This window comes from Trifolium pratense, linkage group LG7, assembly GCF_020283565.1.
Source record: "Trifolium pratense cultivar HEN17-A07 linkage group LG7, ARS_RC_1.1, whole genome shotgun sequence".
Lineage (NCBI taxonomy): Eukaryota > Viridiplantae > Streptophyta > Magnoliopsida > Fabales > Fabaceae > Trifolium > Trifolium pratense.
The window spans coordinates 27,684,422-27,710,839 of record NC_060065.1 but is presented as its reverse complement, the minus strand read 5'-3'; the positions used below and the strand labels follow the sequence as shown (position 1 = coordinate 27,710,839).

Below are 26,418 nucleotides of genomic sequence, written 5' to 3'. Positions count from 1 at the left end.
ATAAAGACGGATATCGGAGGTGAAATACTCTGATAAAGACGATGGTACCACATGCATTAGAGGTGTCTAGAGGACATAACATGAATGTGAAGCATTAGATTGCATTAGGGATTATGTGTGCATTTTATAATAAATGATGTTTGACACATACTTGGTAAATGTTGATTGTTAATCCGTATATGAGGAGCAGAGTTCGTCATGACTATAAAATGAACAATGCAGGGTCCGTCATGACCATAATCTGAACAATGTATTTGTTGATGTTTTGGTATTGTCCGAGACGACGTGAAACTATATGTTTGGTGTATTTTGTGGATGATTGATTAGGTGATAAATGAAGTATATGCATGATATATGAATATGCATGAATGATGGTGATGTATATGTATAATGTATGATTATGCATGTTTTTATGAAGAAGTGTTTAAGTACCATTTACTTACACTTGTATATTTTGAGTATGTTATCTAACTCTCTTTTATGTGTTATGTGCTGGACCGTTGGGGGTCCAGATTTACAGGTTTTGTGGTATTCGATGTCGAGTCGTCGGCGAAGCTCTGCTCTGATTGTGACACGGGAAAAGGGGTTTTATATGTATATAGAGTCTCCTTATCTAGGTTGTTTTGTATAGCTAATAAATACATTAGTTGATTTAACATTTGTATAAACAAGTATTTTTACTAATTAACTACATTAGTATTATTTTGGTAGAGGAGTGTAATACTCGAACCGACATTCAATAAATTAAATGTGATTTTCCGTTGCGTATTTTGAAAAAGATTTTACTAAAAGTATAAATATATAAATAATGGGTTTGGGTGTTACAATTGGTATCAGAGCCCCGTTGTCTTCGGACTGTGTGGGTTATGTGTCGATCAGAGCAGGTCTGTGCAGTCAGACCAAGTGAGTATTGTGTGTCAGTCGCGTTTGTCTAACAATTTTGTGTTGTTTGTTTTGTGAAATCATTCATGTTGTTCATTTAGGAACTATGAGTGGTGTGAATTGGATTAATAGATCCATTGTTTTGTTGAGTAATGGTGTGAGTGCTATACTTCTATGTTTATAATATTTGTATATGCGTAGAGTTTAACCTTTTTGTAGTTTAAACTTGATGGATTGATGCTTATTGCTAATTGTTGATGATCCGGCATGATGTAAAACTGCATGTGAAGATCCGGCATGATATAAAACTGCATGTGGTAATGATTTGAAATAATTTTAAAAACTAATATTATTTCTTGAAGATTTTGGTGAAAATATAGAGTTATTTTCTTTTGAGTGAGTGAAAATTAATTTTCAAAATGGTGAGAAGAGTAGGATATTAATGTGTCCTGGTATGTGTTTGTTATATGTTTGTTTATAACATGTGCTAGATGATTACTAGGCATTTGAATTGCTATGCGTTTTATGAGTAAAAACATGAAGATCTCATAATTCTATGTTGTAATTGTGATGCATGATTCTAATTTGTACTTTCAAGTCTATAATGATGTTATATGCTTGATGTTTTGGATTTTGTGGATTAGTGAGTCGAGAAAACGAGAGTTTAGTGAGCGTAAGTTCAAAACCGTAGCAGAGCACCCAGATTTTTGGATGTGCTCGCGAGGCGAAGAATGAACCTCGCTGAGTCTCGCTAAGTCTTGCTAAATCCTGTGAATGTTTTTGACTTGTCTCGCCGGGAGCTCGCTAGCTTTTGCTAAGCGAGGGAGCCAGACAAGAAATTTATTTTGTTGACGTCTTGTTCTGAGTTGATTGAATGTGAGTATGAATTATTGCTATGCAATGTTCATTTTTCTTGTGTTGTTTTGATTTCCTAACTTTGAGAAGTGAGGGAAGTATAGGTTACTTGAATGCTTGCATGAATTTGTGTTAGTGTTTAGGTATCGTGGGTTAGGTTTTGTCCCCTGTATGCGACATGCGTATAAACGATGTCGATACTAGTTTCTTCTTAGGAAGAATATGTTTAGAGACGATAGAACCGTTAGGTGTGAGCACCAGAAGTTCTAGTGGAAGAGTGTAGGTGGGTTTGAAATAAGTGGGGGAGAAGGTTATATCCCTCCGAGATGTTTCGAACGTGAGAAGATGAGATGAGTAGAGATGTTCTTGAAGCGGAATATTCAGGAAGTGGTGACGTTGTTCGAAGTGGAATGAATGGGAGCAACAAGTTGTGAGAAACTATTAGAAGAGGAGTTGTCGGACCAAGTGTTTCGCCGTGAGGCGTTAGTGAGATTGGTTAAGTGAGATGAAGAGTATTCAGAACGGTTGGAGATCGTGTGTTGCACTAAAAGTATGGAGGCGTGTTTTGTGGACCAAAGTTGAAGTACCTGTTTGATCGAAATGAGTTGAATATGAAGGAGAGGGAGCGATTAAGATTCTTGAGGAGGTGATGATTTTGAAGTAAGTTGTCATCCAAGTGGATCGGATGTTGTACCGGATTCTTGAGTAAGAAGTTTTATGTGAGTCGTGCATATGGTAGTAGGATGAATTGGTTGAACAATTTGGAGTTCTAAGTCTAGTGTGTGGAGTGACTTTCGGAGGAGATTTGAGAAGCTTAGAGAAAGAGATGTGAAGATTAGTGAACCGTTGGTGTTAATTAATCGATGAAGGGAAGTAGGTTTTAAAGTAAATGAGAATAGAATTGAGAAATATCATAATAGGATTGGTATGTTTGTTGAATCGTTGGAAGTGAGGATTGTATGAGTAGTCGAGTTTATTCGAAGATGGAAGTAGGATAACAATTCGAAAGATTTTGTGAGAGGTTTGCCGAAGAAAGGGTAATTGGATTTGGATAATGACAGGGCAATTTGTGTCGAAGTTGAATGAGATCCTAGAAGTGGAGATGAAGCTAAAAGAGAGGTATCATTTTTGAATGATGAAGAATAAGAAAGTTAGCCGTTGGAGAACGTGTTGAGAGTGAGTAATAGGAGGTCATGTTGGAAGTGACTTGTGTTAGGTGAGAGTTTGCGAAAAGGATTACCGCACATATGAGTAGATGTTGTGTTTGAGCACATATAGTAAGGAGTTGAAGGTGATGCCTAAGGTAAATGTCAGAGAGCATTTGGTAGTGCCCACAAGATAAGAGTGAGTAAGTATTTGCTAAGGAATTTGGATTTGTGGAATGGAAGAGTCGGTAGAGACTAGTTTTGTTAGATGCATCGTGGATGTTGATGTAGTATGGTCGTAATCGGTGACAATGAAGTAAAGGATTTTAAATTGTTTCATCATGGATGATGAAACGGTAGTGACTTGGTGCATAACTTAAAATGTATTTGGACGAGAATTTTGGAAATTTTCTAGAGATGTCATATTGGGATTAGACAAGGAGTCATGAGTAAGAATACTAAGACAAAGGTTGATTAGAATTTAATGGATGGGATTAGATCGTATGACGAGTATTTGGAGCTTTGTGGATTTAATTCGATGAGTGAATAAACGGAGAAGAGTGTGCTTGTTGCAATACAAGATGATGAGGAACATCGATAGATGGATTATGGGCAAATTGAAGATGTCGTTTGGAATCAACGAGATAGAGGTTATGATTGTTTGGAGAACCAATTTTAGGCGGTAGCCTAATTTTGAAGTAGCAAATTGCTAAGGGATAAGGAGAAGTGGTATTGGAAAATGTTTGCGTTAAGGAATGCAAATATTGGTTGAGAGATTACTTGGGAACAGAGTAGTCGTATTGGATTCGACTCAATGTGAGAAAAGGAATTTGACGGTTAGAGACGGTAGTTTTTAGCATGTGTCAATGGAGTTTGAGAATGTTGGTCATCAAGTGATTGTTGGAATTGAATTATCGAGTGATAAGTTGGAATAAGATTCGAATATGAATAAGTGATGTAACACGGTTAAGTGATTCATGAGGGAATCAGAGACTTATAGGATTTGTGGAGTTATGGAGTATTCCACGGGAGTATCTTTTCGGAGTGTGTTCGATTAGTTGTACCTGTTTTGGGGTAGAGTTGTGAGTACCGTAGAATGTGAGTCTATGGATGTTTTGTGCGAAGTTGACGTTTTAGCGGTTTGATAAGAATGGTTTGTGCCGATATCATGATTGTTGAATATTTATTGACAAATTGAGGAACTGGCCGTCCTTGATCTCTTGTTGATAAATGGACAAAAATTGTGTTGGATGGGATAAACTAATTTTGTCAAACTTAGTAATGTGTAGCGTTTTGAACGTTTCGTTGGAAGGTCGGATACAGGAGTTATCCGGAGTTGTTTTAGTAGCGTAATTTTCGAGGGCGAAAATCCTTTAAGTAGGGGAGAGTTGTAACGACCCAATTTTCATATTATTATTTTTATGTGTTAAAATATTTTATTTAACGTGGAATTTTAATTAAGTTAATAACTAGAGTTATTTATCGAGTACTTTAGTTATTAAGCGAGTAGAGAGAGAGTTAACGTGTTATTGGGCCAAGCCAATTGGGCTTGAGGCCCAATGGGCCTTGTGTGTGTGAGGGGGCGCCATATGGCCATGAAGGAAGGGAGAAACATTTCATTTCTCATGGTTCTTGTGTTCTTGAGAGGAGAAGAGGAGAGCTTGGGAGCTAGAGCAAGGGGAGAGCTAGGGATTCGAGATCTTCGTCGTGTTTTCTTCGAATCCAGGTAAGAGAGTAGATTTCATATTCGTGGGTGACTCGAGGAAGGGGAGAATGTCGATTTCTCCTCACCCGAACTTCCTCCACCCCATTTTCGTTTTAGTTTGGAATGGATTTTCTTGATGGAAATCGTTCCTAAGGTTCTTAATATGTTTAACATGCTTTTAACATGATTAATGAACGGAAATAATGGTTAAAACGAGTTTTCTAATGGATTAAACTCAAGAACTTTGTGTTCTTGAGAGTTTTGAGTAAAAGTGTTAAATCTCTACTTTTTCGTAGTAAAAATGGTAGATCGGTGAAATGAACCGTCCTTTTGTGTTTAGATATGTTTGTAGCACTTGAATACAAACTCTTTTGGGATTTATAACATGAAAAATGGGATTTTTGGGCGTTTTTGTGTAGAAAACGCATGTTTTTCCGCCTCAGGCGCAATAATTTCCGCCTGAAACGGCAGAGCAGTGGGCAGCCAGCCTTTCAGATGTTTTTCCGCCCCAGGCGTAAACATTTCCGCCTCAGGCGTAAACTTCCGCCCCAGGCGTAAATATTTCCGCCCCAGGCGGAAATACTGCAGATTTCACCAATTTTCATCTGCTGTCTTCCTTTGCATGTATTTTCAAATCAGTGTCTTATTCTTACATGATTGTTGATGCATGTTGATGCTTATAATGCTCATTGCTAATCGTTAATTGATTGTTAATCATGTATGAAGTATAAATGAAGTATATTAAGGTGTTAATCAACTTAATAAAGAAGGATATTAGAATTATGTTATTCTAATAAAGACGGATATTAAGGTATTGATTATCTTAATAAAGACGGACGTTGGATAGTGTTCCACGTTATTGTTGACGTGCTATATGCCAAAATTGTTGATGTATATATTCATGAGTTTTGAGTGCATGCATCATGAATATTTAGGGATATTGGCTTGTCCAATAAAGAAGGATATCGAACTATAATTGTTTGATAAAGACGGATATCGGAGGTGAAATACTCTGATAAAGACGATGGTACCACATGCATTAGAGGTGTCTAGAGGACATAACATGAATGTGAAGCATTAGATTGCATTAGGGATTATGTGTGCATTTTATAATAAATGATGTTTGACACATACTTGGTAAATGTTGATTGTTAATCCGTATATGAGGAGCAGAGTTCGTCATGACTATAAAATGAACAATGCAGGGTCCGTCATGACCATAATCTGAACAATGTATTTGTTGATGTTTTGGTATTGTCCGAGACGACGTGAAACTATATGTTTGGTGTATTTTGTGGATGATTGATTAGGTGATAAATGAAGTATATGCATGATATATGAATATGCATGAATGATGGTGATGTATATGTATAATGTATGATTATGCATGTTTTTATGAAGAAGTGTTTAAGTACCATTTACTTACACTTGTATATTTTGAGTATGTTATCTAACTCTCTTTTATGTGTTATGTGCTGGACCGTTGGGGGTCCAGATTTACAGGTTTTGTGGTATTCGATGTCGAGTCGTCGGCGAAGCTCTGCTCTGATTGTGACACGGGAAAAGGGGTTTTATATGTATATAGAGTCTCCTTATCTAGGTTGTTTTGTATAGCTAATAAATACATTAGTTGATTTAACATTTGTATAAACAAGTATTTTTACTAATTAACTACATTAGTATTATTTTGGTAGAGGAGTGTAATACTCGAACCGACATTCAATAAATTAAATGTGATTTTCCGTTGCGTATTTTGAAAAAGATTTTACTAAAAGTATAAATATATAAATAATGGGTTTGGGTGTTACAGGATATCCAAAAGAGACAAAAGGATATCACTTCTACAATCCTTCTGAGGGCAAAGTGTTTGTCGCTCGAATAGGAGTATTCCTAGAAAAGGACTTTGTTTCCAAAGGAATCAGTGGGAGGAAAGTAGATCTTGAAGAAATTCACGATCCACAAAGTAATGACACACCAATGGAGGAACAAGAGCGGGATGCACAAGATGTTGTGACAGAGAATCCTGCTCATATAACACAAGAACCACGTAGGTCCAACAGGATACGTCAAGAACCTGAAAGATATGGATATCTCATATCGGAACAAGGTGATGTATTACTCATGGATCAAGATGAGCCTGTGACTTACCAAGAGGCCATTACTGGCCCTGAATCTGAGAAGTGGCTTGAAGCCATGAAATCTGAAATGGATTCCATGTACACAAATCAAGTTTGGAACTTGGTGGAAGCTCCTGATGGGATTAAACCCATAGGATGCAAGTGGGTCTTCAAGAAGAAGACTGACATGGATGGAAAGGTACAGACCTACAAAGCGCGATTGGTTGCTAAAGGTTTCAAACAAATTCATGGGGTAGACTATGATGAAACATTTTCACCAGTTGCGATGATCAAATCCATTCGGATCTTACTTGCCATCGCTGCATACTATGATTATGAAATCTGGCAGATGGATGTAAAAACTGCCTTCCTTAATGGGAGTCTCCTTGAGGATGTGTATATGACACAACCTGAAGGCTTTTGCATTCCAGGAGAAGCCAAAAAGATATGCAAATTACAGCGATCAATCTACGGATTGAAGCAAGCTTCCAGAAGTTGGAATCTTCGTTTTGATGAAACTGTAAAACAGTACGGATTCATTCAAAATGAAGATGAGCCTTGTGTTTACAAGAAGGTTAGTGGGAGCATAGTCGCATTCCTAGTATTATATGTAGATGACATATTACTAATAGGAAACGACATCCCTACCTTGCAACAAATTAAAACTTGGTTAGGGAATTGCTTTTCTATGAAAGATCTGGGTAAAGCAGCCTATATATTAGGAATAAGAATCTATAGAGATAGATCACAAAAACTGCTTGGCCTGAGCCAGAGTACATACATAGATAAAGTGTTAAGACGCTTTAATATGCATGATTCCAAGAAAGGATTCATTCCTATGCAACATGGCCTATGTCTTTCAAAGACACAGTCTCCTTCATCTAAGGAAGAAAGAGACCGCATGAGTAAGATCCCTTATGCATCGGCTATAGGATCTATCATGTATGCCATGATATGTACTCGACCAGATGTTTCATATGCCTTAAGCGCAACAAGCCGTTATCAGTCTGATCCTGGTGAGGCTCATTGGGTGGCTGTCAAGAACATCCTTAAATACTTAAGGAGGACTAAAGACTCATTCCTAATATATGGAGGCCAAGAAGAGCTAAATGTAATTGGTTACACTGATGCTAGCTTCCAAACAGATAGGGATGACTTTAGGTCGCAATCAGGCTATGTGTTTTGCATAAATGGTGGCGCTGTGAGCTGGAAGAGTTCAAAGCAAGATACAGTTGCTGATTCTACAACCGAAGCTGAGTACATCGCTGCATCAAATGCAGCAAAGGAAGCTGTTTGGATAAAGAAGTTCATTACTGAACTTGGCATATTCCCTAGCATTGTGAATCCCATTGAATTATTTTGTGACAACAATGGTGCAATCGCACAAGCTAAGGAACCTAGATCTCACCAAAAGTCCAAACACATACTCAGGCTCTATCATCTTATTCGAGAAATAATTGATAGAGGAGATGTGAAAATATGCAGAGTACCAACACTTGACAATGCTGCTGATCCACTTACAAAGCCTCTTGCTCAGCCGAAGCATGAGGGCCACACTAGGGGCATAGGTATTTGGAGTATGCCTGATTGGCTCTAGTGCTAGTGGGAGATTGTTGGTGTAAGCCCTAGAGGCCAATTATTTATACATAATAAATGTATTGAATAATTTACTTATCAAATAAAAGGCTTTTCTTTATTAATTTTATATATGTTAAAATGATAAAGTCCCTAGAATAGTCAGTTCACTTATGGAACGTTAAGTATGACTTAATCGTGAGATTCCATTAAATATAAGAACACTATTCTTAAACATATCCATAGTCAAGTTTTATTGTGAAATGGGATAACGATAAAGCATAAAGACTATTATGTTGGTAGACTGATGATCATATCTCACTGATCATGGATAATGAGTTATCAAGTCTTCACATAGATATAAATGTTAAGGGTAACTTTATATCGGATTGACCCACCATGAGAATACTACATAGAGTGTTATGAAATGTCATAAGTTTTCTCATAGTGATAAAAGGTGTATTCCACCCTTCGACCTGAAACCACTATGTACCCTAGATGCAAGAGTGTAATACCTTGTTGCCATTCAAACGTTATCCGTAACTGGATAATTATAAAGTTGGTTGATGGGTATCCCACGAATCATGCTGAGGGACATGAGTGACCTAGATGGAATTTGTCCCTCCTACATAACGGGAGATATGTCTATGGGCCCAATATTGAACTAGACAAGGATGACATACTATGCCTTGTGTTCAATATAGAGATGAGGGCAAAAGGGTAATTATGCACAAGATATTTATCACGGAAAGGTTAGTCAGATCACGTGACATTCCTGTGACTTGGGTAACAGTGATGTGTTGCTAGATACCGCTCACTGTTTATAATATTACGATTAATATTATTGCCAACGTCATAAGAACCTACAGGGTCACACACATAAGGACAGTTAAGAAAGGGAAAAATAAGTAAGACTTATTGTGGGGGTGCAGTTAGTGACAAACGGTTATTGGGCTTGAGAAGCTCAATTTCGTATAAACTAAAGACCTCATAAGAAACTCTATAAATAGAGCCTTATGAAGTTCAATAGTTACGTTTTGACAAACCCTAACTGAATTTAGAGAAATTCTGAATTTCTCTAAACCCTAAACCGCACAAAATTCCCTCAGCCTTCATCCAAGAACAGCTAGCACTGTGAGATCGAAGGTTCCTGTTCGTGTGGACTAAGTGGAGGTGCTGCAAGTGCGGTGCTTGTGATCAAGAAAGGCGGCCACACATTTGTTCTTCAAAGGTAATATTCTAGACCTGATCATGCTCATTCACAAGAATCCGTTGATGGGAAATTTTAATTTTAAAAATCCGCTGCGTTTATAAAAGTGTTTTATGAAACGATTTCCCAACACTTCCACATCCGCCTCTTCTAAAGCTTCCCTCACTGCCTTCCATGAAGTGAAAGCCACCCCATCCTTCTTTTTAGCCATATGCTTCATAGTAACAACAGTTGCCACCTCAAGTGCTTGAAAAGGGACCTCCACAGCTTCTTCATCCGCCTCGATGTATTGAAAAGATGAGAGGTGACTCACCATTATATCCTCTTGCCCTAACACTGTGATCATCTTGTTATTGGCCACAAATTTAAGTTTCTGATGCAAGGTGGATGTAACTGCGCCAGCAGAATGAATCCAAGGTCTCCCAAGGAGGCAACTATATGCGGGGTTGATATCCATGACCTGAAAAGTGATAGTGAAAAGCTGAGGACCGATCAGGACTGGAAGGTCTACCTCCCCCATAACTGCTCTCTCAGAACCATCAAAAGCTTTTACTATTAACGAACTCAGCTTCATCGCTGCTCCCTCACTACCCAACTTGTCAAGAGTCCTCTTCGGCATGACGTTCAAGGATGAACCGGTGTCTACCAATACTTTAGACAGGATGTTGCCCAAACACTTGACAAATATGTGTAAAGCTTTATTATGATCATGACCCTTAGAAGGTAATTCACTCTCATTGAATCCCAGGTACCTACTCGAGGTAATGTTAGCTACTACTCCATCAAACTGACCCACAGTAATATCCTTCGCCACATGCGCTTCTTCTAGGACCTTCATTAAAGCATTCCTATGAGCCTCAAAAGTTAGTAATAATGACAGCATAGAGATTTTGGAAGGGGTATGTCCCAGCTGATCGACAATCTGATAATCACTCTTGTGAATGATTCTCAAGAACTCTTCGGCATCGCTTTTAGGTATGGTTCCACGAGGTGGCCCATCCCTTATTTCTTTCTCCTCCACACCTTTTCCTTTAGCAAGCTCCACCGGTGTCTTCTCGATACTTTTACTTGGTTGACCGGAGGAAAAGATTCTTCCACTTCTTGTCATTCCTCCAATTCCGGTGATATTGTCAACATGAGGCTCAACAATGGTTAACTGCTCTTTTCCCATAGATACAACAGGCAGGTAATTCCATGGTACTTTTTTGGTACTCTCGAACGGGAAAGGTGCGGGCACTTGGATCACCATAGAATCCAATGTCTTCATTGGTGTCTGAATTGTACTTCTCTGATATGGGATCTCAATGGGTTCAAAGTCTTGAGATTCTAATGTGGCAATAACAGGGTTCACCCTTAAATAACCAATTTGGACCAAACCTTGGTCCATTAGCTCTTGCAAACATCTCCTCATTTTCTGACAATTGGAGGGGTTCTTCAAGCACACCTCACAATCAGAGTGCATCTCTTCAAATACATCGTATCCAATTAACTTCTCCCCTACCACAGCCAAAGGGGTTCTTATTTCAGAAACTTCACTTACCAACTTGAATTCCTCACTTTCCTCTACAGCATTTACTGATGGACCGGCATGGCCTGGAAGTGGATTGGTTTTAACATTGGGACCCTCTTCTTTAAACGATAACAACTTTTGATCAATTAGTTCTTGGACCTTGTGCTTGAAGGCCTTGCAATTCTCAATGGTGTGTCCAAGTGCCCCAAAATGGTACTCACATTGGATATTACTGTTAAAATGAGGTGGATAAGGAGGCACCATTGGAGGAAGGTGCTTTAGTTCCACCATGCCCTTTTGTAGTAAATAGGGTAAGATTTGACTATATGGCATTGGTACACGATCCAAGTGCACAGTCTTCTTTTCATAGTTGTTTCGAAAACCAGGTTGATTCCTATGCTGTAGTTGCTGTGGCGTGGTTGTGGAATAAGGTATCTGGGCAGGAGCCCCCACAGAAATAGCATTAGCCTCACCCTCCTTTTTTCTTTGGCTTGTATTGAAGAATCTCTTACCTCCGGCTGGATCCTTAACGATCTTCGGAATCTTGCCACTTTTAATCCCATCCTCTACACGCTCACCAATGATAACCAAGTCCGCAAAATTAGACGAGATACCTCCTATCATCTTCTCATAGTAGGGGCCTTGTAAGGTACTCATAAAAGTATCAACCAGTTCCCTGTCTAGTAGCGGTGGTTGAACTTGTGCAGCTAATTCTCTCCACCTTTGGGCGTACTCCTTGAATGATTCATTGCTCTTTTGTGATAATCCTTGCAGCTGCATGCGATTAGGGGCTATGTTCAAGTTATAACTGTACTGCGTGAGAAAAGCATCAATGAGATCCTTCCATGTCTTAATCTGAGTCCTCTCTAGCTGCATGTACCAATCAAGAGACGCCCCACTCAAGCTGTCCTGAAAAACGTGAATCAACAGCTTCTCGTTGGTTGCGTGTGCAGCCATTTTCATGCAGAATCTCTTTAAATGGATTTTTGGGCATCCAGCGCCTTTATACTTTTCAAACTCTGGCGTTTTGAATTTCGGCGGGACTATCACATCTGGCACCAAACACATGTCTAGTGTGTCAATCCCGAAAGCACTGAATCCCTCAACTGCCTTTAGCCTTTCTTCCAAGGCTTTATACTTTTGCGCAACTTCATCCTTCCCATGATTGACTGCAGGCACTGGTGGGGCTTGGGCTAACTGAGCATCCTCAGAAATATTTTGCTCGGGGGTCACATGGGTTCCTTGAGTAGTAAGGGCCTCATTCACGACTGGAATTTGCGTGTTACTGTCATCCTCAGGAGGGGTATAACCAACAGGAAGACCCAGGGGTGGCCAATCCACATTCCCAGCGTTTGCAGTTGACCGGGGGTTATTAACTAATGTTTGTACAATTTCAAGCATCTTGTCCATCTTGATTTTCATGGCATCAACGTCCTCTCTTAACGCAGCCTGATTGTTCTCTTGCTGATCCATAATTCTTTGAAGATTAGCACGTGTTCCGTGGGAGTGCAGGGGAATTGGCTCTTGGGCCGATTGCTTTCTTGGCTTCCTCGCTATGATGGTAGATGAGCCCCTGGAGTTTTGAGAAGGTATGAGTGTTCTTTTCTTTTATTTTTTTTTGAAAAAGAATGATGCATGTATGAATGCAATGCATGAGAAAACACATTTTCTTTGCTTATAGGATTCTTAGGATACACAAATCAAAGGCAAGTAAGAACGTTAAAATGATTTTATTCCATTAATTCTTAGCTGAAGATTACAACAGAGAGTTCATAATGAATCGAGCTCATAACAAATTAAGTGGCCAATTGTTGCTTAGCAATCTTCACAGCCTCCTTGTAGGAGTCCAGGATGTCCCTACAATACTTTATAAAGTCTCGGATGTCTTCGGGAGCATCACACCAAAGTGTAGCTATCTCAGCGTTCATCAGCTTCTCAGGAATATCAGCAATGACTGCATTTGAAAAAGCGGCCAACCTAAAGAAGTCTTCCTTTAGCTTAACATTGTCATTCCACAGTTTGACAGAGTCTTCCCACACGAAGTCAAGTACCTTTCCGCGCTGGGTGAATCTGGTATTCACAACTTCAAGTTCCTCCTTCAACAATGCAATTTGGTTCACATGGGATTCTACGTGCTGATCCAGAAGGCTTTGAATGCTATTTTAGAGATGCTCGCGCTTTGCCTTCTCTTGGAGATAAAGATTTTCAAATTCCCTCACTCGGTGACCTTCCAAATGCAGCTGCTTCTTGACCTCTTGAGTCTTCAATACTTGCTCTTCATGTGCCAACCTCCACTTTTTCTTTGCTTCAATGGCAATTTTCCAGAACTTTTCCACTTCTCCATACGAGTGTTCTAGCCCTTTGATTTCTTCCTTGTAGGCATTAAGATTGTCTGTTGCACTAACCAGACCATCCCCAATCTTTTCCTGCTTTTTCTCAGATTCCCTTAACCTTTTCTTCCCTATTTGAAGAGATTCTTCTTTTTGCTTTTGATCCCTCTTCAACCTTGCTAATTCTCCTTCCACTTGTAGGTATTTAGCTTCCCATTCTTCATTTTTACCTTGTAATTCCACAATCTTACTCTCCATCTTCACTGCTTCTTCAATTGGAATGGTAGTAATTGGTGGTGGAGATGGAGGTCTATCATAAGTCACTACAGGAAAGCGCAGCTTAATTACCTTAACCCTTTCCTTCACCCACTGAGTATATGGAGGTTTGGCCACACAATTCTTCTTTTCCATCTTCTTTTTATACACTTGCCCCCAAGCCTTTTGAATCCTCTTTATCAATGCAGGGTCCTTATCTCCTTCTTTGAGAATGAAGCCTTCCAATTAACGATCTTCTGGCTTGTCGTTCATTGGATATCCCAATTGTCGAAGAGATAAGACAGGGTTGTAGTTGATGCAGCCTCTAGGTCCCATGAGTGGTACATTAGGGAAACCACCACATCTGAGAATTACCTCGGTACCATCAAACTCTCGTGAATACCAAGAGATATCTTTCTCGGTGAGTGCAGTCATTCTTTCCGGCCAACTGAAATTGCCTTGATTTTCCACAAAAGCTCCTTTTCTTGGCAAATGCGAACTTAACCATAATTACATTAAAGGTGCGCAACAGGTAGTAGTGCCCCCTCTTTCCTTCTCATGTCTAGAGCAGAGAGAGAGATGGAAGTCAGCTAGCAATGAATGGACAGGGTTTCCATCCATGAATACTCCTATGGCTGCCATATCTATAAAGCCATCAAGTTTTGGGAACAAAACCATCCCATACATCAACAAGGCCAAAACTGCATTGAAAGACCCCCATTCCTTTTTGATCAACAAATCTGAGGCTTTAGCTTCCAATATTTCCTTCGGGATTACCTTAACACCATTTTTCTTAGTCACCAACCATGATATTACTTCATTAATGTCAAGATGAAGAGCCTTGGAAAGTGCTTCCATAGTGGGTTCTTCCTCCATAGCTAAATAAGGCTTAGTATCTTCCAGCTTGCAACCCAGAATCTTGGCAAACTCTTCTAATGTTGGGGCTAACTGAAAGTCTTGGAAGGTAAAACATCGGAGCGGTGGATCATAAAATTGAGCCAAGGTGATCAGTGCATTTGCATTTATTTTCACATGAAGGAGGTCCAATAGCAAACCATAGTGAAACTGGAAACTGTTCTTGGCAAGTGTAGTCATCTGACTGCTCAACTGTTGAAGTTTCTTCATATCTGGAATCTTGGCCTTAAGTGCGAGTGGAAATCTCTTCTCGGGAGCCATGTTCTTTACCTTTCAATTGTTATCCTTTTATCCTCCTATAAGCAAAATTGGTATGCAAAAATTAATTTTCATGAATGCAAATGCCATGGTATGTGGAGGCAAAGTTTATAGGTAAAAGTATGGGTGTTTATAGGCATATCCACCCTGTTCTCACATGTTTATTCTAAGTTTTATAAGATCCTAAAATCATTGATCTCTATTTGGAAATATCGTCGCCATTACAAATACTCGGAAGACAACAATCTTTCCAAATGGGTCTCCTTTAGGTGAGGCTTGCATATTGACCTTACGAGACACATGCCGGGAAGGTCAACATTACACATCCTCGACTCAGGTTCTAACAGGGGTCCCTAATAACAAGTTTAAGGGTTCTAATTTGAGAAAAGGTCCCTAGAGTCATGGATCCTAAGAAAATAATTTGCTCCCATCGCGAACATTCGCAAGTTAACAAATATTTTTCGAAAAGATCTATTCTAGGCGGAGCTTTTGCATTAACCCCACAAGGCATAACGCCAAGTAGATTAATACTCAACCCCTAACTTAACTTAGGCTTTGCTCAAGGCTCGGGTGTAGAGCCCCACTCATAGTACAACCCAACCACCAAGGACATTTTCAAGAACAATATTGACCATATGAATATATATGCAATATAATAAACATAATAAAACAAATAATAAACAAATAAAACAAATAATAAACAAATAAAACAAACATAAATACAAAAACAAATAAAACAAACACAAGCAAATGCGAGAGAAAAAACCTAAAACTAAAGGGAGTGGGCTTGACTCTCTTAATTAAATATCCCCAGTGAAGTCGCCAGCTGAAGCGGGTGAAAAAGAATGCGCGAGCGGTAAGCGTTCGCTAGATAGTAAAGTCGCCACCGAACTTTATTTATTCCATGAGGGAAGAGGAAAAATATCGATAAAACCTCGGAAAGAACGGAAAGGTGGTCATCACAACCAAATTTCAGGTTTGGGAGTCGGTTATGCGAGGGGAAGGTATCAGCACCCCTCACATCCGTTGTACTCAACGGGAACCTTCCCTCTAGACTTAGGTTTAAAAAAATGCTTGCTTGTGTGTGCTTATAATTAAACTATTTGACTATAACTATACATATAAAAAAAAGGTTTTTTTTATTTATTATTGTGCTTGACAAGATCTTGAATCTCGCTCCTACGTATTCCCCGGTGCGATGGGAAATTCAAAGCTACACGCAGTTCTGGGGTAGAAAATACTTGTGGGTTGATTTGATTTTACAAAAAAAAGGACTCACATACACATAATTTTACAAAAGAACTCAAAATTTGATGGGTTATGTTCATTTTATCATTATTTACTTTTTTTGAAATAATATTCCTTATGAACGCTAATTATTCGAGTTGCTAGGTATCTACCAAGAACCCAAATAACTAGAGAATCGGAAAGCCATTTGACGGACCAATCCTTTTCATTCAAGTTTTTATTTTGGTTACAGTTTTTTTTTTCAAGAAATAAGCACTTATTTAAATAGGCACTTAAAAATGGACAAAAACGCCACTGGGGTGCAAAACTGGGTCTGGGGGTGAGGCAATAGCAAAGCTGCAACACCAAGCCCAGCCCAGTTCGTCCAAAAAAATGAACAGAACAAAAATACTCTAGTGCAGCGTCAGAGTTAAAGTGCATAGTAGGCTATCACGGATCTGGGCCTTTCTGATTCAATCAGGTGGCTTGGATTTAAAGAAATCCTATAACAGATCTCGGGCTTACACTAGATCTAACGGATGGGTTTTAAAAATAAAGGGATGGGGGGCGCGCTGAGCAAGAAAGGGGGTGCGATGAGTAACAACTCATCTTCTTCCTCACATCCTCTTCCTCAGCGACATCTTCTTCCATTAACGCTCAAACGGAGCTTTTCGAAAAAAATCATTTTGGCCTCAAAAATCATAAACGAATACACTATTTCGCTTCATTTTTCGCACTGATCATGAATCTATGCTTAGATTTCACAGTGGAGGCTTATAATTCGAAAACCGAAACAACAACTTAAGAACATAAAAAAAAGCAAAACGTGACTCAAGCAAAACCACACAAAATTGATGTTTGGAAAAGCTTCAGAACGTGTTTATAAACATAGATACACTGAAAACTCACTTGGTTTGTGTTGGAACAAAATTGATTTAAAAATGTTTGCCCCTAAATCTTTTAAGGTTTTGATGATAACAAAGTATTAATAAACAATTGGAAGGACTAAAAATTTAATTTAAGTGTGCAGGACTTAGATTCAATTAAACTCTGATTAAAGATCAGAAGATAAGGAGTTCAGAAGTTTGCAAGCGTTCAGAAGATTTTGAAACTCAGAAGTTGTAATCTTCAGACGATGAAGTCTTCAGAACTTCTTAAGGTCTAAGCTTCATCAAACTCTGATGATCTTCTTGAAGTTTGTAAAGATTCTCTTTTGCAAGTCAACTCTTCTACCAATGAAGAAAAAGACCTTTCAAGCCTGATCAGAACAGCTACTCTCTTTTTGTCTGTCCTCTCTTGAGAACGTGGGTCATCAGTTGTGTTAGCTGAATAAGGAAAGTCTTCTCTGCAGTAGTCAAAGTACCTGAAACTCTTACTCAGTTTTAGATACAACCAAACTGCATCAAGACAGGCTGCTTGAAGACAAAAGGTTATCTACTTCAACGGTCATCTTTGCAACGACTCTTTTCTAGTTATATATATACTAAAGGAATCAGTTGTAAAGATAATCAAGGATTATTAACACGCACGAACAAACTCTGAATTCCACATACAAGCTCTGAACCTCTGAACTGTGTTGTTGCACTTTTAGTTCAAATATTTAGTATTTGTTCTTCTAGGTTCTGATTAAGAGCTGTTGTATTCATTCTATTTTTCATTACATTTGTACTTGAGAAGTCTCTTGCTTGTGTGCTTGAGCATTGTGGTGAAGTCTCTTGCTTGTGTGCTTGAGCAGTTGTAATCTTGTGTGATTATAGTGAAATCCCTTGGAAGTGCAAGGGGACTGGACTACTCTCGTTTTGTGAGAGGAACCAGTATAAAGTGCTTGTGTGATCTCTCTCTATCTCTTAACTTGTCTTATTGTATTATTTATCCGCTGCTGTTGAAGTTAAGTTAAGAACACAATTCAACCCCCCCTTCTTGTGTTTTCACACCTTCAATTGGTATCAGAGCACTGGTCTGTTACTTTCACTTAACAGTGAGACAGTAAAGATCTTGTGAGAACACTATGTCTGGAGGAGACGATAGTAGCACTAGAACAACCGGTGAAGCCGGTGATGCTAGTGGTGCTGGTGGTGGTCCTAGAAATGCTTTTGGTTTTGACTACTTGAGTAATGAATCACATGAACATTGTAACGACCCATTTTTCGTATTCGTATATTTTATTAAATGTATTTTATTTATTAATTGGCTTTTATTATTTTAGTGAGCGACGAATAATTAATTAGCCGAACGTAAGTTATTAGACGCGAGAACCTTGGTTTTGGGCTTGAAGGGCGTGAGAGGCATTGGGCCTAAGCCAATTGGGCTTGGTTCATGACTTTTAGGGAGAGGTATTTAAGGAAAACATGTCATGAGACTTAGCTCATTTCATGATCTTTTGTCTTAGAAGCAAGAGCAAAACCATAGAGCAAGGGCTAGGGTTTGATCAAGAGAGAAAGCTTGAGCAAGAGAAGGCTTGGATCATCATCTTTGCTTAAGGTAAGAGATTAGAATTCATGATTCTTGAGTGGCAAGGAGAGGGGAGATTGTCTATGTCTCCATTCCCGAACTCTCCCACTCAATTTCTTTTAGACTTTTGATTAAGCTTTTGTATGTGAGTGTGATGTTCTTTATCATCACTTTGTATGTGTTAATCACTAGCTTGATTTCATGAAAAATATGCATGTGTTTGGATCATGTTGAAAAAGTTTATGAAAGTTGCTTAAAACCCAAGAAATTGGCATGATTTTGATTGTTTGAGGTATTTGGATGTTTGGAAGGGATGATTAATGTTCCTTGATACCATATATGCTTGAAATAGCTGTTTATAAGAATTTATAACATGTTTGAATGAATTTTTGAGTTGATTCAATGTTAAACCGCCTTAGAAAACTAAAGAACAGATTTTCTTTCTGGTGTAGTTCGCTAAGCGACCAGGAGTTCGCTACAGCGAACCTGTTCGCCACAAGCTCGCTACCTGTTCGCCATGTACCTGTAATCCTCTGATGTAGTTCGCTACAGCGAACTGAGCTTCGCTTAGCGAATAAGTTCGCTACCTGTTCGCTACGGCTTCGCTTAGCGAACAGTACTGAACCTGCAACTTCTGTTATTGGTGGTAAGTGTGTTTAGGCACTTGTAACATGGTTTAAGGGTATCCTTACATGATTGTTGATACATGTTGATGCTGTTAATGCTTATTGTTAATCGTTAAATGATTGATAAACGTGTATGCAATAAGTTGTAGCTTAAAGTGAGCAATGTGATGTTTTGACATCAATTTGTAATGTTAAGTGAATGTGTTAGGATTGTGTTCCCGCATTCATAAAAGAGTAGCTTCGAGCTAGAGAATATCATATGGTTGATATGTGTATGCATGCATGCATTCATGAGGGTATGTGAACATTGGAAACTTGGGTTCCAATAACGAAAATGGATTATGTGTCCATAATGAAGCCGAGGATCGGATTAGATGAATCCATGAGTCCGGAGTTGCTATCCAACAGGATATAAAACTGTGTTGGCTTATCCAAGGGAGATAAGATGGTTCGGTAAGTTCCGACATATCCAGCAAGATATAAAACTGTTCTTGGTCCACCGTTGGTGAGACACCTTGGTACCACATGCATTTAGTTATGTCTAGGGATGGCATGATGATGCGATAGCTCTGCAAGTGCACAGGTATATCGTGTAGTTATAAAAGATTATCGATCCCACAGGGACTATTTATAATATTTCGCTTATGTTTTTAATATATCGTAAGGTTAAGGCTAGATATTAATTAAAGAAGGTGTTTTAGATAATTAATTAAACTGTATTAAATAAAATATTATTAAACTAACCGGAATGTGAATTAAGTTGCTTCAATGGATTCGGTAATTAAACTGCGTTTTGAAATAATGTTACTTTTTAATAAACTGAAATTGATTAAAAGATACGCGTCTCACACTCTCGCGCTATTGAGTAATATCGTATAGATATAAAATAAATGTTTCACTTTCGCTCTCGCACTTACTTATAAAAATACTTTTTGAAAATCAATTTAATTTAATTAAAAAGATCTAGTTTTCTCAAAACAACATTAGTTTAAAAATATAATCTCACGCTGGCGCGCTATTGAACTGATACTATATTATATAAATGAATACTTCACTCTCGCTCTCACATCTATTTATAAAATACTTTTTGAAAACTAATATAGTTTAATTATCTTTAAAGAGCTGTCGCGGTGTTTAAAAATAATGTTCAGTTTTTACTATCCGATATAAATCTCACACTGTCGCGCTATTAATTTATACCCTAGTTAATTTTCACTCTCGTGCAAAATCTTTAATTTAATTATTAAAAACTGAAACAGAAAACTAGTTTAAAAATAGAGTATACGAATTAATTACCGAATCCAAATTAGCTTTTAAGTTCACATCCCAGTTTTAATAAATTAGTTATACATAGTTGTAAGTAAAAACATAGTATTTAAATAATTGACAACTGTGATAAACATGAAGAACATAAGTAATTAAAAAGGACAGACTCAATAACCAAAGCAATATTAAAGTAACCGGACAGAAGCTAAAAAATAAAGAACAAAATTTCAATTAAATAAAACAAGCAGTGACACTGCAACATAAATAACAAAAGTGAATTGAAATTAAACAAACCAATAATAACATGTAACAATGAGAACCTGTAGGAACAGCAAACTGGAATTGAAAATAAACTTGAACCGGAACAAGTTGCTGCAATACAGAGTTGAACAGAATGCAAAAGAAGTAAATTGTTTTTTGCTCTTAATTATCTAAATTTTTGCGTCCTCCAAAAAATCTAACTAGAGCCATCTATTTATAGGCTGAGAAAACAGATTTTTTTTCCTAATCGTGCGAGATTTTCCGTTGCTTGTTGCTTGTTATTCGGCGAGATATATATGGAAAGAGGGATAGTGGCGAGAGCCACGTAAGCCACATGTTCAATATGCCTAAATAGAAAACCTGGGTGGTGAGGGCCATCTTCTATGTGGCGTGAGCCATATGTTTGGTGTTTGGGCCTTGGGCCTTTCTTTCTTTGCTTTAGTTATTTTCCTTGGCATGCACCCCCTTTTTACTTCCTGCTCCGATCCAATTCTTTATTAGCATTTATTTTGTAACTTAGGAAATTATTTGACGGTTTCCGGAAGTACCTGAAATACATAAAGATAATAGTAATAGTACTACGAAAAATGCAAAGAAATAGTAAAATACTAAGCTAATTTAATTAAATAAATAGTGCATTTTTCAGTGTTATCAAACTCCCCTAAACTTGAATCATTGCTTGTCCTCAAGCAATTTAGCTTGCATATGGAAAATATTTAAAATACTAAGCAATTCATAAATGTAGACTTAGAAAAGCAATACCACAAATACTCATACGTGGTCAGAAATTCAAATCAGCTAAGAATAATTAATTAGGTGCTTATTCAATCAAGAAGGGTATTTCAACGACACACAAAGTTCTCCCTCTTAAACATACCGAATTCGGATCATGCCGTTGTACTAAAATCTAGATCATCTCCTTTGTTTTATCCTTTTTCATTCTAGACAGTCACATTAAGACCCTTTATCTATGTCACACACATGGTAAGAAAATCGGTTAGCGATTTTATTCATTTTTTTTTATTTTTATTTCTCGCAAATTATCTCGATGATGCAAATTTTCGTATTACTTTCACAAGCAATATTCAAATATACATATATATTCACAAGGTTTAACCGTATTACCACAGTATGACCTTTTATTTGCTTAAATGATTCGCTTATATTCATCGACTGACCTACTTAATGTGTGACTTATAGATGGTGTCCGACTGGTAAATAAACTACTAAAGGAATCCACAAATTTAAATCAGGAGATTTCGGCACAATGGTTATTCAAATTGATATCTATACTAGGGAGACTTCTGGGTGTTGGAAAAATACCGATTTTGTTGTAAAATTCCCTAATTTTCTAAACTTAGCCTCTCGTCCTTTCTTAACCTATATACTTTCAAAGTGAATAATTGTCCTAAATCTTTAGAAAAAATTTTAAATTGGCTCAAGAAAAGGAAAAATTTAGAAAAACCAAAGAAAACACTATAATTTTTTTTTTTTTTATTATGCGAAAAGGGAAATAAATTGAAATGACTGAAAAATAAATAAAAGTAGTGAAATGCTCCCCTAAACTTAAATTCAACAGTGTCCTCACTGTTGCAACTCTAGAGTAGAATTGGAGTGCAAAACCTGGAGATTTACGCCTATAATGCACTGATGGGTGTTAAGCGATCGATCTCTTTATTTTCTGCAAATTCAAATGAAAACATTAAAATAAAAACTCGTGGGTTGCCTCCCACGCAGCGCTTTGTTTAAAGTCGGTTAGCTCGACTTTGCACGACCCTTAAATCAAGAGGGCGCCTCTTTCAGACTGATATCCTTAACACTGTACTCAACATTCTTAGAGATCCATTTGAACACATCCAACCATCTAATAGGTGCTTTCCCTTTTGCTTTCTTTCTGGTGAGAGGAGGTGGGAGTTTCTTCTCCACTGTGTGAATCTTCCCATGTGCTAGCATTTGGCATTCTTTAAAAATTTGGTCATGAGTATCACGAAATCCGTCTAGCATATTCTCATAATCCTCACCCTTTTTGTGTTTCGTATTCTGGAAGATATCATTTACTGGGTGGGATTTTAGTATGTCGGGAGGGACTTGTTCATAGGTGGGTTTATCGATATGTCCTTCAACTTTCTCGAGTCTACAACAAGAGTTCTTCAAGGTGGGGCTTTTCGTGAATTGAGACAGTATAAACTCGATTTTCTCATCCCCAACCTCAAAGGTAAGCTTCCCTTTCTTTACATTTATTATAGCGCCCGCAGTAGCTAAGAAAGGTCTACCTAACAGAATGGGAATATCAATGTCTTCCCTGATGTCCATGATCACAAAATCAGTAGGGATAAACAGTTGGCCGATCCTTACTGGAACATTTTCCAGTATTCCTAATGGGTATTTGATAGACCTGTCAGCCAACTGTAAGGACATCTTAGTAGGTTTTAACTCTCCAAGTCCGAGCCTCTTGCAGATAGATAGAGGCATCAAACTTACACTTGCTCCTAGATCACAAAGGGCTTTATCTATGACATGTCTGCCAACAACGCAAGGAATAGAAAAGTTTCCTGGGTCCTCGAGTTTTGGGGCTAGCTTGTTTTCACTAATTGCATTGCATTCCACTTGCCCAATGTCTTCCATCTTTCGCTTGTTTGAAAGAATTTCTTTTAAGAATTTGGCATAGGAAGGTATCTGGGTTATAGCCTCAATGAAGGGTATGTCAATATGAAGCTTTTTGAGCATCTCGATAAACTTCTCAAACTGTCCCGGATTCTTAGATTTTGCAAGTCTTTGAGGATATGGGATAGGAGGCTTGTAAGGAGGAGGGGGTGCATATGGTTTTTCTTGATCATTCTCAATCACCTCTTTAACCTTCAATTTTTGTCCATCCTCCACTGCTATTGGTTCTCTCTCAGTGTCCTTCTCAGTTACACTCTCCGAGTCTTTCTCTACACTTTTTTCTAAGTCTCTCGCTCTAACTCTTTTAGCAACGGGATCTTCTAACTCTCTTCCGCTTCGCAGCGTTATAGCGTTAACGTGGCCCTTGGGATTTGGTTGCGGTTGGCCGAGTAGTGTTCCGGCTGGGGCAGCTGTAGCTGCCTGTTGTTGAGCCACTTGAGAAATCTGAGTTTCTAGCATCTTATTATGAGTGGAAATGGAATCGATTTTGTTAGCTAACTGCTTAATCAACTCATTAGTGTGAATATTTTGGTTCATGAATTCCTTATTTTGTTGAGTCTGAGCTAGGACAAAATTCTCCATCATAAGTTCAAAGTTTGACTTTTGAGGGGCAACCGGAGCAACAGGGGCTCCTATTTGGTTTTGGAAGCCTGGTGGAGTGTTAGGCACAAATAAATCATTATTATTCTTATAGGAGAGGCTTGGATGATTTTTCCACCCAGGGTTGTACGTGTTTCCTTGCACATAATTTGCCTGGTCGAGTCCGGCCAGTAATGGACATTCAGAGGTTATGTGTCCAGGAACTCCACATAATTCACAGTTCGGTTGTACTGCGGCTATGGTAGCAGTGGGAGATAAAGTTAAACTCTCTATCTTTTGGGAAAGGGCTTCTATTTTGGCATTGACATGGTCTATGCCGCTTACTTCGTACATACCGCCTTTCGTTTGGGATTTTTCTATGGCAGCGCGTTCGCTTCCCCATTGATAATGGTTTTGGGCCATGTTTTCTATAAGCTGGGTGGCTTCTTGGTAAGGTTTATCCATCAGTGCTCCGCCGGCGGCTGCATCTATGGTAAGTCTAGTGTTATATAGCAGCCCATTGTAGAAGGTATGGATAATAAGCCATTGTTCTAAACCGTGGTGTGGACAGAGTCTCATCATATCCTTGTATCTTTCCCAAGCTTCGAAGAGTGATTCTCCTTCTTTTTGCCTAAATCCGTTGATTTGGGCTCTTAACATAGCTGTCTTACTTGGCGGGAAATATCTGGCCAAGAACTGTTTCTTCAATTCATTCCATGTAGTGATGGAGTTTGTAGGTAAAGCTTGAAGCCAAGCTCTAGCTCTGTCTCTTAAAGAGAACGGAAAAAGACGGAGTCGTATTGCTTCGGGTTCGACACCATTGGCTTTTATCGTGTCTGCGTACTGCACAAACACTGAGAGGTGGAGGTTCGGATCCTCCGTGGGCGAACCAGAGAATTGGTTTTGTTGCACGATTTGCAACAGCGCGGGTTTCAATTCGAAGTTCCTTGCTTCGATGTTAGGGGGCGCGATACTCGAATGAGGTTCCTCCCCGGCAACGGCGCCAAAAACTTGATGCGATAGCTCTGCAAGTGCACAGGTATATCGTGTAGTTATAAAAGATTATCGATCCCACAGGGACTATTTATAATATTTCGCTTATGTTTTTAATATATCGTAAGGTTAAGGCTAGATATTAATTAAAGAAGGTGTTTTAGATAATTAATTAAACTGTATTAAATAAAATATTATTAAACTAACCGGAATGTGAATTAAGTTGCTTCAATGGATTCGGTAATTAAACTGCGTTTTGAAATAATGTTACTTTTTAATAAACTGAAATTGATTAAAAGATACGCGTCTCACACTCTCGCGCTATTGAGTAATATCGTATAGATATAAAATAAATGTTTCACTTTCGCTCTCGCACTTACTTATAAAAATACTTTTTGAAAATCAATTTAATTTAATTAAAAAGATCTAGTTTTCTCAAAACAACATTAGTTTAAAAATATAATCTCACGCTGGCGCGCTATTGAACTGATACTATATTATATAAATGAATACTTCACTCTCGCTCTCACATCTATTTATAAAATACTTTTTGAAAACTAATATAGTTTAATTATCTTTAAAGAGCTGTCGCGGTGTTTAAAAATAATGTTCAGTTTTTACTATCCGATATAAATCTCACACTGTCGCGCTATTAATTTATACCCTAGTTAATTTTCACTCTCGTGCAAAATCTTTAATTTAATTATTAAAAACTGAAACAGAAAACTAGTTTAAAAATAGAGTATACGAATTAATTACCGAATCCAAATTAGCTTTTAAGTTCACATCCCAGTTTTAATAAATTAGTTATACATAGTTGTAAGTAAAAACATAGTATTTAAATAATTGACAACTGTGATAAACATGAAGAACATAAGTAATTAAAAAGGACAGACTCAATAACCAAAGCAATATTAAAGTAACCGGACAGAAGCTAAAAAATAAAGAACAAAATTTCAATTAAATAAAACAAGCAGTGACACTGCAACATAAATAACAAAAGTGAATTGAAATTAAACAAACCAATAATAACATGTAACAATGAGAACCTGTAGGAACAGCAAACTGGAATTGAAAATAAACTTGAACCGGAACAAGTTGCTGCAATACAGAGTTGAACAGAATGCAAAAGAAGTAAATTGTTTTTTGCTCTTAATTATCTAAATTTTTGCGTCCTCCAAAAAATCTAACTAGAGCCATCTATTTATAGGCTGAGAAAACAGATTTTTTTTCCTAATCGTGCGAGATTTTCCGTTGCTTGTTGCTTGTTATTCGGCGAGATATATATGGAAAGAGGGATAGTGGCGAGAGCCACGTAAGCCACATGTTCAATATGCCTAAATAGAAAACCTGGGTGGTGAGGGCCATCTTCTATGTGGCGTGAGCCATATGTTTGGTGTTTGGGCCTTGGGCCTTTCTTTCTTTGCTTTAGTTATTTTCCTTGGCATGCACCCCCTTTTTACTTCCTGCTCCGATCCAATTCTTTATTAGCATTTATTTTGTAACTTAGGAAATTATTTGACGGTTTCCGGAAGTACCTGAAATACATAAAGATAATAGTAATAGTACTACGAAAAATGCAAAGAAATAGTAA

At 38.0% G+C, this 26,418-nt stretch overlaps 2 protein-coding genes and 1 non-coding gene across 3 annotated transcripts in view; 1 reads left to right on the top strand and 2 right to left on the bottom strand.

The window, feature by feature from the left end:
* The window catches only part of LOC123896175, a 33,208-nt gene extending 20,736 nt beyond the window's left edge, over positions 1 to 12,472 (bottom strand). Inside the window, exon 1 of the mRNA XM_045946598.1 lies at positions 9,621 to 12,472. Within this exon, the coding sequence (XP_045802554.1) occupies positions 9,621 to 12,472 (2,852 nt within the window). The remainder of the gene's footprint in view (positions 1 to 9,620) is intronic.
* A 9,222-nt stretch (positions 12,473 to 21,694) lies between these two features.
* Positions 21,695 to 25,876, bottom strand: LOC123898590. Its single transcript, XM_045949582.1, has one exon. It carries the CDS (start codon positions 24,489 to 24,491, stop codon positions 22,371 to 22,373), a length of 2,121 nt encoding a protein of 706 aa, XP_045805538.1. The 5' UTR covers positions 24,492 to 25,876; the 3' UTR covers positions 21,695 to 22,370.
* Positions 24,385 to 24,491, top strand: LOC123900182. Its single transcript, XR_006805834.1, has one exon. It is a non-coding gene; the product is annotated as a small nucleolar RNA R71 (small nucleolar RNA).
* Positions 25,877 to 26,418: the final 542 nt, after the last annotated feature.

Coding starts and splice junctions, on each gene's coding strand:
- LOC123898590 (XM_045949582.1), bottom strand. CDS start 24,491: ATGTTAAGAGCCCAAATCAACGGATTTAGGCAAAAAGAAGGAGAATCA.